Source organism: Monocercomonoides exilis (assembly GCF_001643675.1).
Source record: "Monocercomonoides exilis strain PA203 chromosome Unknown scaffold3-2548433, whole genome shotgun sequence".
In the NCBI taxonomy this organism is placed as follows: Eukaryota; Preaxostyla; order Oxymonadida; family Polymastigidae; genus Monocercomonoides; species Monocercomonoides exilis.
In genome coordinates this window covers 217696-230719 of record NW_027150548.1, presented here as the reverse complement: position 1 = coordinate 230719, position 13024 = coordinate 217696, and the positions used below count along the sequence as shown (strand labels likewise).

General features: G+C 36.1%; 2 protein-coding genes across 2 annotated transcripts; both read right to left on the bottom strand.

Annotated features, from left to right (window-relative positions):
• Window positions 1-3629: 3629 nt before the first annotated feature.
• MONOS_10193 (putative Signal recognition particle receptor subunit alpha) lies at window positions 3630-6054 on the bottom strand (the record flags this gene model as incomplete). The annotated part of the gene is made up of 3 exons (XM_067862615.1): window positions 3630-4710; window positions 4873-5622; window positions 5683-6054. 3 exons carry the CDS (start codon window positions 6052-6054, stop codon window positions 3820-3822), a joined length of 2013 nt encoding a protein of 670 aa, XP_067735036.1. The 3' UTR covers window positions 3630-3819.
• A 149-nt stretch (window positions 6055-6203) lies between these two features.
• On the bottom strand, window positions 6204-12344 carry MONOS_16809 (uncharacterized protein; the record flags this gene model as incomplete). The annotated part of the gene is made up of 3 exons (XM_067869682.1): window positions 6204-11576; window positions 11638-12109; window positions 12196-12344. The coding sequence occupies 3 exons, from the start codon at window positions 12342-12344 to the stop codon at window positions 6204-6206; spliced, it is 5994 nt and encodes a 1997-aa protein (XP_067735035.1).
• Between the last annotated feature and the right edge of the window lie 680 nt (window positions 12345-13024).

Below are 13024 nucleotides of genomic sequence, written 5' to 3'. Positions count from 1 at the left end.
ACTCGCTGATCAAATCTTCTGCTATTCTTTGTTTTTCTAAGAAAATGAGTTTCTTCAATGGCATAATGAATTTCATTGTTTATCATGGCTGTGAAAAGAAATATTCCACTTGCAGTATATTCTCCCTTTCCATTGTTTTTGCTGAAATCAACGTTCCATAAATTTATTTGAAAGAATAAACGTTAATATTCCATTTATCAATTATATCAAATGAGCATCAACAACATATTTGTTCATTTATATGTAATTACTGTTGCATGCACAGAAACATGCATTTGTTATGAATTAGCGAATAATTCCTAAATGCACTTATTCTGTTGAAATGTAATTTACAAAAAAATGTGACTAAATATCCGTAAATTAAAATATTGCACACTTAATTTATTCGATAATTGGATCATTAAATTATTTATTTGTCCATGAAAAAGAAAACAAATTGAATTTTTAATTCTTCAAGATCCGAAGGAAAAAATTATGGGGAAAATTAAATTAGAAATTCTTATTTTTTGATGGAAGAATTTCGACTTTTTCCATCAGCAGTTTGTTTTCAATAATTTTGAGAATTAATAATATGCAAATATAAATATTTAAAAATATATGGGGAAAAATACGGACTTTCAAGCTTTTTTTGCACAAGGCATAGAAAAATTGCTTCTCTCATAACTTTATCAACTTTATCAGATTTCATAATCAAATGATTTGTCATATCCGAATACAAACTTCATTGATGCTGAAACAAAATGTTTTGTGACTTTAAAAGTATTTCAAAAGATGAACCCATTTTTATTATGTTTTTTGATCTCAAAAAGTTATTGAAAAGTGCATAATTTTGCTATGAAAATGCCTGAAGTGAAATATTTTCACCCATATTTTTAAACTGGAACAAAATAGACCTATGCCTCCAGAGGGTGTTGTTGTTAACTTCAAAATGGATATTACCAATTTCTTCTTTTGTGCTGTTGGTGTGAAAATAATCTTAAAAATTATGCAAATTTTTTCATTGAATTTAAAATTTTAAATAAAAATTTGAAAAACAAACATTTTTCGTTGTTTGTGAATTTAGTGCATATCAAAGAGACAAATGAACATCCTTTTTCTTTTTATTCAAAAATTTTATCTGAAAACGCTTTTTTCTTTGCATGAACACATTAATTTTATTAATTTGAAAGAATTCAAAAGAAAATCAATGTTTGAGAAACCATTTGTGAAAAAGATAAGCAGCTTCTTAATTCAGCTGGAAATTCAGAAACAAAACCATCATCCATTTCGCACATTTATTATCGACACGATACGTCAGATCTTGAGATCCGAATGATCCAGACAGATCGGAACAGATCTTTGTCAAGTTGATCTGTCGAAAACCCATTAAATAACTCATTATAGCTTTTTTAAATAAATGCAATCGTTGTTTATTCTTTTCAAAGTTTGAAAAATGTCAGACAATCAATTGTTCAAATATTTATTTTTTATTGTGATTGAATAAAAATATATCTTATCTATAAAAAAAATACATCACATGTCGGTCGTCATGTTGAAACCATTTAAACAAGTCGGCTTGTCGCAAAGGCCAAAGCAAAATATTTACACTTTGATTTATTTGAAAATTAAACATTTGCGATTTTTCATTAAGAAAAACCCACTTGTTTGAAAGGATCCTCACATTGATGAAGTGAAATTTCATCGAAATTTAAGATGGCTGATACGGCTATTTCTTTCTCATTCACAATTTGTGAAAGTTCATCAAACCAATTTCTCACAGAATCAAAAGATTGGGAAGATAATTTTGGATTGTCCAATTCCTTTGAGACAGCCAATTTCAAAACATTGCTTCTTTGAATTGCTTAATTCGCTGAAGTTAAACCTGGTATTTTAATCACTTCTTCGTCATGCAATGATTGCCCAAGATGCTCCACAGTCTAAAAACTACAAAAATAATCATTTTCCTTGATAAAAAAATAACAAAAACCATTTTGTGCACGTACTTTACTCTAATTGTTTAACATTATGAAAAAAGAACAATAACTTGATTCTTGATTTTTTCTATGAAATCTTGTATCATAATTGGCGGTCTTCCGTTCACTCCGGAAGGGATTTTTTGCTTTTCTCCAGCTATTCCTCTGTCCCATGAACTATTCGAAATTGTGCCAGAATCGACAGCGACTTTCATTGTTATCAATTGATCTTTTCGAAGTTCGAATATTTTTTGTGAAATTGTTTTCAGTCGCCTAATTCCAGATGTGGAAAGTGCCTTTCTCAACTCAGGAAACGATCATTCTTTTGCAATAGTCATTAATATAGGTTTATCATTTGATCGTGATTGAATAAACGTGATAATAAAAATTGATTTTTTGTATGTGTAACAAATAATGCAATTGTACAGAATTCATTGAACAATAACAGCTCTTCACGAAATTGCTGGTATTTATTTTTTTGATTTCTTATGGAGAAATAAGCAAAAGATCAAATTGGTTTTTTCAACAAGGCGAATTGAATTTTTTGCGAAAAATGATCTTTATTTGAATGTAAAATTAATGCCAATACAGAACGGTGAATAAATATTTAGTTGAAAACGCTTTTGAAAAAGATAATCAGATTTCATTTATTTTTGAAATCCGGGTTTTTGAAAGATTCCCGGGTTTCTGAACGATGGTATTTATTTTTTCAAATAGTGATCTGGAGAGCCAGATTTTAATGGTTTCGATTAAAAAAGGGGATATGATAAATAACTCACACAATTTTAAACATAAATGTCCTTCTCTGTCTTTCAATGTCAACATGAATTTGAAAGACAATAATTTTGGAGCATGAAACAATTTTTTGAAAATTCTTTTGCAAACAAAAGAAAACAAAAAAATTGTCCATTCCCCGAAAAAATATATGATTTGGGAAGAAATTTTTTTTGTTATACAGATATCGCAAAAAATACCGGACAAGATCGTTTTCTCAATAACTGCAAGAGGAATAATTCTGATAATTTTCCTCAAAATACATCTCATTAATGCAAATTTATTTGTTAAACAACACTTCCAAAATTACCTCAATTGTGCTCAGAAAAATATATAATTCAAATCAAAGAAAAATATGATTTTGAGTTTATCCGAGATTAAAACAATTATTTTTTCTGAGCACAAATGAAGCTGTTAAGAAAGTCCTGTATGTCACGTGAGTTTGTATTGATGAGATATATTTAGAGGAAAATTATCAGAATTATTCCTCTTGCAATTATTGAGAAAACGATCTTATCCGGTATTTTATGCGATATCTGTATGAATTTTGTTCCATTCAGAGCTTACAAATAAATTTCTCATTTTTATAATTTTTCCAAACATTTTTGTATGAGAATGTTTGAGTTGTAATGATATGAAAGTGAAAAAAGTTTGGAACAAATCTTAGTTTTTTTCATTAAAGCAAGAATTTTGTCCCATTTTAGAAATAATCACCCAATATAATTTTGAAAAAAGGAAAGAAAGCAAAAAGATAAATTCCTTTGGGGTTAAAAGCGGAAATTATAAATTTGAGATAACTATTTTGTTTTAAAGAATAATAGTCAATGCAATTAACATTCATCTTCCTGATTTTGAAATAATATTTTCATGTTTATGTACGTTCAACAAAATCCACAAATTTATTCATTTCGAAAATAGTAATGCTAAAATTCTTTTCGAAATTTCTCCGCTCGTTGTGAGAATTATTTTTGTATGCAAAAATAAAATGAAATGAAACAATTGAAACGAAAACAACCAAGCACAACAAAATCAAAGACCCACCAAGAAATAAAGTTTCGAATAATTAGCCATTAATATATCTCCCATTCAAACTTCAGCTCAATAAAGCATTTACCACTGCAGTTACGTTAAGTCTTTTAAGATCAGTATAGAATTGTCCTGTTCCAACAAATAATATTGGAATTCCTGTAGAATACACCATTGATAATGCTGCACCAACTTTATCATCAATTGCATCAAACTTTGTAAGAAGAATACCATCAATTTCGCGTGCCTTTCCTTGTCCGCGGCATCCCTCAAGCAGCTTTGTGTTGAATGTCACAAGTTGATCAACTCCATCATTTCCTACCAGTGCTTCTCCTACAAACAGAACAAGATTTGGATTGTTCACGTAAATTAACTTTGTCAACGCGCGCATCAGTTGCTCGTTCTCTTGCATCCTTCCTGCTGTATCAACAAGCACGCACTCATAGCCATTAGCTTTTGCATAACTGACAGCTGCTGAGCACACACCCGATGGATCTTTTCCATATCCGCTATCAAACAAGAATATATCGAGATTTCTCGAATGAACCGCAAGCTGCTCAACTGCCCCCGAACGGAACGTATCACATGCGGCTATCATCACCTTAACTCCATTTTGCTTCAACCAGAACGCAACTTTAGAGAGATTTGTTGACTTTCCAACGCCATTCACTCCACAGAACACAATCACAAATGGGCTGTGCTCTTCTTCGTTCTGCTTTCTCAGCATGTGCAGTACATCGAGGTTTTTCTTGGGAGTCAAAATTTGACGAATTGACTCTTCCATCGAAGTGCGGATCATCGACATCAAAGAAGTAGATAGAATTCCTCCTGCTTTTTTCCCTTCCAAGGATGTGGACACAGAATCGCAAAGCTTCAACGCTATATCTGCAGCAACGTTTTTGTGGATCAATGCTTCATGGAAGCGAGTCATCACCGGATCAAGTGACTCTTTTGTTATCTGAATGAGTTTGTTGGAATATAAATTTGAGGAGAAAGGATTATTAATTTGAATTATAAATTAAAAAAATGCTTTTAGAAAATATATCTAATTGAAAATTCATGAAAAAAAATTTTTTTTGAAATCAATAACAAAATGTCATTTTTTTCACATAAAGCATACAACTTGATCAGTAAAGGAAAACATTCCGAGCAGTCCTCGCTTCTTTTTCGGTGCTGTGGAAGTGCTTTTACGTGAAGAGCCAGATGAAGATGAAGAAGAGCTAGATGAAGAAGATGAAGCAGCCTCTTCGGCTTGCTTCTTCTTGGACTTCTTTCTTCCCGTTCTCTTCTTTTTCTTTGGAGCAGCAGCAGCGAGCCCACCTGCCATGCCTTCATCATCATTCTCCTCATCAGCCTCTTCGTCTCCATCATCAGTTGCTTCTGTGCCAGACAAATCTGTGTCTGATAGATCTTCTTGAGGCCAGTCGTCCAAATCAATCTTTGCATCTCCAGATTGAAGTGCTGCTCTCATCTCTTCTGCTTCCCGCATTGCTGCCTCCGAAGGTGTATAGCCAGACTTTTTAGCGAGATCAAACTCCTCTAAATCAGAAGCAGATACCTGCCCATCCCACTTTCTTGCATTTTTCTTTGTTAATGAAGAAAAATCTCTTGGTGTTTTTTTCACAAATTTTTTGGGTCCCGAAGGCATGATGGTCCGAGAACGAAGCGCCAACGGAGTTTTTCTTGTGCTTCGTCTTCTGCCAGATTGCGACTCAGACTCTTCACCAGAACTTGTTAATTCTTCCTGTGAGCTTTCTTGCAAAGCTAATGATGGCGAAGAATCTTCCACTTTGCTTGATGACCGTAATTTAATTTTCGGAGTTGGGCTGTGAGAAGGAGATGGCTGCATGGAGGAAGAAATTGAGGAAATCTAAATAATTCACATAAGAAAATAAATATAAATAAAAACATCGTGAAAAAGTTCACAAACTGATCCCATTGATGCATATTTCGTCATGATGTCGTCAAAATCTTGTGTGAAATCGAATAATGGAAGAAATGAAGGTAATCGACCGCCTAATCTTCGAACAAATGCATCCTTAGTATCTTTAAGGAGCGCTTCAATATATGGCAAGACAAGAAATTGCTGGTAAACAGCTACAAAAACAAGTTCTAAGTCATTTGCAAAAGTCCAATGCAAGGCATGTTGATCATGGATAAACGAGCGTTCGCTTTTTTTTTCTTCCAAAATAACAGTACGGATTAATGCATTAATAGATGGTATTAATTGCTGTTTAAGGGCTGTATTTGTTGACCAAAGCACAAGCCCTGAACGAGTAAATATTGAGAAGAAATCGATCATTAATTCAGTCAAAGGGTTTGATCGATTTGAAAATTTGACATGATAAATTTTTTAATTAGTCTGTAAAAAGGGATAGTCTTTCGAAAATTTAATCTTTTAAAAAAAATGCAAACAAAAAATCTTTAAATATAATATATATATATTCAAAATTAGCAATGCAACATTCTTTTCAATCGTTCAATTTCTTTGTGTAACATGCTGATTTGCTCTTTCCAAATTGAAATAGACTCATCTCTTGAATTCCAACTAATAAGAGAAGAACGTGGTGGAACGCGAGGCAAACTTAACAATTCAGAAGCAATTTTCTTTGAATTCAAAAGCTTCACTAACTTATGTTTTCTCTCCATTTGTTCAGAATCCACAAATGAAAAAGGCCCACTTGATGAGGAGTTATATGGAAGTGTCGGACCAAACGAAGACAGCTGCTGAAGAGGCGAACGGAACAGCAGACCCAATTTCTTAAGCTTTTCCATCACACCACCATCACTCTTTCCGGCGGTTGCCGAACAGTCATTCACGCTACTTGTCATAACAGCAGCTGCTTCTCCTTCTTTTGGCGATGCTTTCGATTCGTCATCGTCTTTGCTCATCAACAACAATTTCTCTTCAAATTGCTTAATCTTCATCTCATTCTGAACACGATCACACAGCCAGTCGTGTGCTATCTGCAATTCTTTAATCTGCTTTTTGATTTTTCTCTCTTTTCTCTTTTGGTTTTCTTTGCTCTTTGCACAATCAGCCTCCTCTTTCTTTTCATCATTTCCAGTATCTTCGTCATTCTTCATTGTGCTCCTCTTTTTATTTTCTTTCCTCTCTTTCCTCTCCCTTCTCTCCCTTCTCTCCTTCCTCCTCTCCACATCCATCAGCCATCGTATCCTGCTCTGCTCATTCATCAGCTCAATCTCTGCATCCCTCAAAGCTGTCCTCCTTTTCAGCCAGCCAGCAAAGTTGTCGCTGTCAATGAACTGCGAATACAACTCTAACATGTCTTCTTTGGAGGCACACGGAACATCCACAAGATCAGAATGACGCGACAGAAAAGAGAGAAACACCTGCTTGTCAAATGGAAGGAGAGGAGACGGCTCAGAAAAGGGATATGCAGCATATGTTGTGTCTTGCTTGTTTATTCCTTTTTTGGCTCTGTTCACTTCTTTGGCACCTTCTCTTTCTTCTTCACTGTTGTCAATATCATCATCATCATAATCATCAGAATTCGAATCAAAAGTTGTTGTTGAAACAGAAGAAGCAGAAGAAGAAGCAGTTTCCTCTTCACGTTCGACTGCATCATCCTTATCAATTTTACTTTTTTCTTTTTCTTTTTCTAATTCTTTTTGCTTCCTTCTCTGCAATCCATTGCTCTTCATATACTCCCTCCTTTTCCTCTTCTCGCACACCTGTTCAGGAAGCGACGAAGCAAAATACGCATTGAAAGGCTCCAGAAAAGCGGTGGTGAGTTTTTCAAAGGATCTTCGAATTTCCAAAGAAACTGACTCGATTGTGGCTTCTAAAAGAGAAAAATCAGTTGAAGGTACAGAATATGAGGACAACTTCGGTGTTGATGATGTGTTTGCTGCAGCTTCGTTGTTATTGTTCTGTTTGGACAGCTCTTCATTCCTTTGACTGTTTCCTTCTTTCTTTCCATCAGAAGGCAGAGGCGAAGACAAAGATGAAGGCGAAGGTGAAGGCATCTGCTCGTCAACCAACACAAACTCATTTCCCTTCCTCTGCTGCTGACTCTGCTGCTGACTCTGCTTCCACAGCTGCAATTCTCTGCTGACTGCCTTCATTCTGCGGTTGATGCTGTTGAGGAGAGAGATGTCTGGGAGAAGGAGCATCTGCTGTGTGGAGGCGATGCCCTGGCACCAGGGATAGCATGACTGATGGAGAGAATGAAGAGGAGGAGAGGGAAGAGAGGGAAAAGAGGGGGAGGAAATACATGGAGAAAGAGAAGGAGAAGAGGAAGGAGTGAAATGTGATAATTGATGAGGTGAAGAGAAAGAGAGAGGAGAAGATGAAGAAGAGGAAGAAGAAGAGGATGAAGGAGAAGATGCGTTTGCTGGCTGAGCGAAAAAGGGAGCTGTGTTGTGAAAGATGGTTGTGAGTGTGGGTGAGGAGAAAGGAGCAAACGAAGAGACTTCATTGAATGAAGATTTGAATGAAAACTGAGGAAGAGAAGAAGAGGAAGAAGAAGAAGAAGAAGATGATGATGATGATGGAGATGACAATAAAGGCAAAGATGACGTGGATGATTGTGAAGAGGGATAAGAAACCTTCTTCAGCTCTGAGGAGAAAGTGTGTGAAAGAGAGAAGAGAAACAAGGGAATGGAATGCAGTGAGCTCAATGGGATGTGCGGGATAAGAACAGAAAGAGGAGGAAAAGAAGGAAGAAGATACTTCAAAGCAAATGGAGCTGCAAGCGGCTTGCGAGGCGGAGGCGGAACAGGAACGAGGTTTGAAGGAGGAGAGAGAGAGACGAGGGGAAGAGAAGAAGAGGAAGAGAAGGAAGATGAAGGTGCAGTTGGTGAAGTTGATGGAATATCATCAGCAGATGCTTCGTTTGTGCGATTTGTTTCTTGTTCTGTTTCTTTCTTTTCTTCTGTTTTTGCCTCAATAATTTCGGATTCGCTTAAAATTTTCTCCGAAATATTTGTTTTTTGTGATTGCACTTCCGTTCCATTTTGCTGATTTGAACTGCTTTTTGAGTCAGAAGAAGCATCAGAATTCGAAAAGGTCACATTATCGTCAGCAGACTGATCAACATTTGGTGAATCAAAATTTCTGTTTATTTCTTCTCTGTCTGCTTCAGATGGAACAAATGCATTTGTTTCTTTGGCTTCATTCAGAAGAGAAAAGATGGAATTGCGCTGTGGTGTGTCTAAAGCAGATGATAAAGAAGAAGAAGAAGAAGAAGAAGGTGATGATGATGAAGTGGAAGAAAAGGAAGAAGAAGAGGAAGAAGGAGATGAAGATTTGGCTGGAGTTGACAAATCAAATGAAGAAATCTCAACAGAAGAATTTTTATTTTCATCTGTGTTTGTTTCATCAACCTGTTTCTTTGTTGGAATAAGCTCAGATGTCAGTTGAGGCTCAGGTGGAATGGGATGAAGCGGAAATGATGTTTGTGATGATGGAATATGAGGTGAATTTGATGGAGACGAAGAAGGTGAAGATGGCAAAGAAGGAGAAGAGGAGGAGGAGGATGAAGTGGAAGAAGAGGAAGAAGAAGATGATGATGAAGAAGAAAGAGGAGGAGGAGGAGGAGGAGGAGAAAACCGATAGATTGGCTGAGGAGCAGACACAACATGCTGCTTCTGTGGCTCTGAAAGATAAGCACTTAAAATACTTGGCAAATTTATCCAGCTGTTTGATGGATGAGAAGAAGAGGCAGAAGAAGAAGAAGAGGAATTTTGAAGAGTCTTTTGAGAAGGGACGATGAAAGGAGGTTGGTCCAATAGAGAATACTCGACAGAAGAAGGAGTGTTCAGCCAGTCGCCGATGAAGAGGAAGGAATAAGGATCAGATGATGGAGAAGAAGAAGAAGAGGAAGAAGAAGAAGAAGAGGAAGAGGAGGAGGAGGAGGAGGAGGAAAGAGAAGGAGAAGATGATGAAGATGAAGGTGAAGAAGTGGAAGAAGAAGAAACAGAAGCCAAGTTCTCATTCATTTTCTCCAGAATGTTGACTATCAAAAGTGATGTTGTGCCAAACAAACGAGGAAACGTGTTTTCCCTCGACGAATGAAGAGGCCTCTTCTTCTTCTTCTTCTTCTTCTTGTGATCATTTTTGGTCATTGGTGTCTGAACAGCTTTTATCTCTTCTTCTTTTATTCCTTCATCTTTCTCACCTTTCTCATTCTTTTCGTTCTTTTCCTGATTTTCCTTATTCTCCTTCTCTTCTTCAGAACTGCCAGTTGTGTCCTCTTGGGCATCATCGATTTTCTTGTCTGCATTTTCTTTCTCTCCCATCAGATGAAGTGCCACTTCATCCGACGAAGACAAAGATGGCTTTGATTTTTCTGTTTGAATTGAATCAGAAGAAATCTTCTCTTCTTTTGTGTCTTGTTGAGCATCAGAAACCTGAACGGCATTGAAAGTGCCATTCATCTGACTAACTTCTCTTTCAACTCTATTTTCCTCTTTCGAGTTTTCTGCTTCTGGCTGATTCTGAATATCTGATATGTTTGTGCTTTCTGTTTTTCCTGTCTTTTCTTTTTCTTTCTCTGTTTCATCCATTTCATCGATCATATTTTCATCGTTATCTTTAATAATTTTTACATTTTCTTTCTCATTTCCCCCCTCATCTTCTTTGACCTTCTCTTCTTTTTCTTCCTCCTCCACCTTCGCCTCAACCGCCACCACCTCTTTTTCTTCTTCTTCCTCCTCCTCCTCCTCCTCGTCCTCGTCCTCGCTCTCGTCCATGTCCTCCTCCTCTCCCAGTGCCCAGAACGGATACCATTCGCCTTCCACAGCCAGCGGGGCAGCCAAACACAGCAGCGACAGAACAACACGCGAGCAAAGCGCTGCCGACGAGGAGAACACAACGAGCGGCTTGTTTGTGACAACCAGCTGCCACAGAAAGCGCAGATGAGGCAGAAAAGAGGAGAGGAGAGAGAACAGATCGAGCGACGTGGCACTTTGCGTGAGGAAATGCGGAGTGCTCGAGGAAGAAGGTGATGGCAATGAAGAAGAAGAAGAAGATGATGATAAAGGAGATGATGAAGGAGATGATGAAGGAGATGATGAAGGTGACGATGAAGGAGATGATGAATGAAGTAACGATGATTGTGAAGAGCTGGCAGAATTATTGGTGAGAATGTCAAAAAAAGAAGGAAAGAAGAAAGAAGGATTGATGTGCCTGTAGAAGTCTTGTGTGTGTGTCGAAATGACTGAAGGGAGGGGAACACGAGTGATGTGCGAGAGAAGCAAAGACGGTGCAATTGTAGTGGTAGAAAAGGAAGACAAGGGTGAATTATTCACTTGAGACAAAGAAGTAGAAATTGAAGATGACAACGAGGAAGAAGAAGAATCTGAAGGTGATGATTGACATGTTGATGCTGATGATGATGAAGCGCTTTCAGAAGTGCTTTTCCCACTGCCATCAGATGCAGTAGTGTTTCCCACAGATGTCGATCTTGTGCGTAAATGTCTCACTTTTGAAGAAATTGCATGAGAATGCGTTGAGCCAGAAAGAAAGAAAAGAGAAGGCAATGCACTCGATTGGCTGTCCACAGTCTGCGAATGGCGAGGAAGCTCGATGGATGGTGGGGGTGAAGGCGGATTCTGCTTGTTTTCGCTCTCTGCCAATGCCTTGCTTGAGGATGTTTGAGGAGAAGATTGCTTTCCATTCTTTTCATGGAGATTGCGAGGCTTTGTTTTTTCTTTTCTGAATAGTCTCGAAAAAGTGGAGAAGATCCCTTTTTTTAGTTTCTGGGGAGTCTCTACGTTCTTGTTGTCAACACATCTTGGCTCTTTGGATTGTAAATAATCATTGGTAGGATGAGATAAATGCACCTCATTTTCGTCAATCTTCAGACACATTCAATAAAATATGTAAAATATTAAATAAGCGAATAAACGAACGGCAAACGAATAATGCTTTCTTCAAATCTTGCGGAAATGGCACAGATCTTACTGTTTCAATTGGAAAAGAGTCGTCAAAAAATACTGATGGAATGCGTTCTCTTTGAGGGAAGTGCTCAACAATCGTATTGTCAAAGAATTGAAGACGCAAAAATTCATCAATAAATGGAGATGGCCATTTCGAAATTTCACAAAAAATCTGATTTCCGATGTTCGCTCTCTCTCCGTGAAATTTTTCACCGGCTATTCTGATGATTTTGTCAAATAAACAAAAAAGTGGCAAATGAGAGAGAATAACAAGTGCTTTCTGATAAAATCCTCTCTTAATGTGTGCATCTGGCACTTGTCGAAAATGGCTTGTTCCATAAAGCCGTGTATGCTGTTCTCTGCCCTTTGCTTCACATTTACCAAAAAGAGTAAAAAAATGCACACTGTCTTGCAATCGGATTGTCGAGGTGTCCGGTATTGCAAACGAATTTCTAAAAAAGAAAAAGAAAAAGCGGTTTTAATACGAAATAATAATTATCATTCAACTGCGAGTTTCACAATGAAAGGATAAATATACAATTGAGCCTTTTGCTGTTTTGTAAGTCTCTTTCCGATTGTCCACTCGATTGTTTGCCCAATATCTAAATCAAAGTAAACCGAGCATATGCTATGAATCCATTTGTATGCGTTATTTGAATCATCAATAGTAATATTTTTATTTTCCATTGATCTTAAGCCAATATAAAATAAAATGGAATATGTATTCACTTTTGGTGCAGAATTTTTGCATTTATGAAAAATTCAATGATTTGCTCCAGACTTTTTCTGCAATCGTATAATTTCAAAACTGAAATTGTAGTGCAATATTAAATAAAAAAATATGAAAAATCGATAAAAACCTTTGAAAGAACTGTGTGGAACAAAATTCATAAAACAAAAAATTTAATCCCATTTGTGGAGCAATTATTGCATTGATAAAAAAAACATAGATTTGTTTTTAACTTTTTTTGTAATACAATAAGAATAAGCTTAAAATTTCAATTCAAAATGAAATAAGATAGATTGAAAATTTTAGATATATATTAGAAAAAAGTGTGGAACGATATTCAAAAAGTGAAATATTTTGTTCGATATGTTTTCATCGGATAATTTTATTTGTGAAAACATAAATAATTCTGGTGCAATTAAAAATTTTAAATGATTAAAACACTTGTATTTAGTTTGTGTTAATACTGTTTTAACACCAAAAAAAAGTGCAAAATATGTTTTAACAAAATCTTAAGAGATAGAAAATAAAACTCTTTTGGGCTTCAAATTACAATAAAATTTGTTGCTTGATAAATTGTTTTTGTTTTCATAATTCTCATTTTGAATTATCTCAAGTGTTACAGAAAAATCGAATTCTC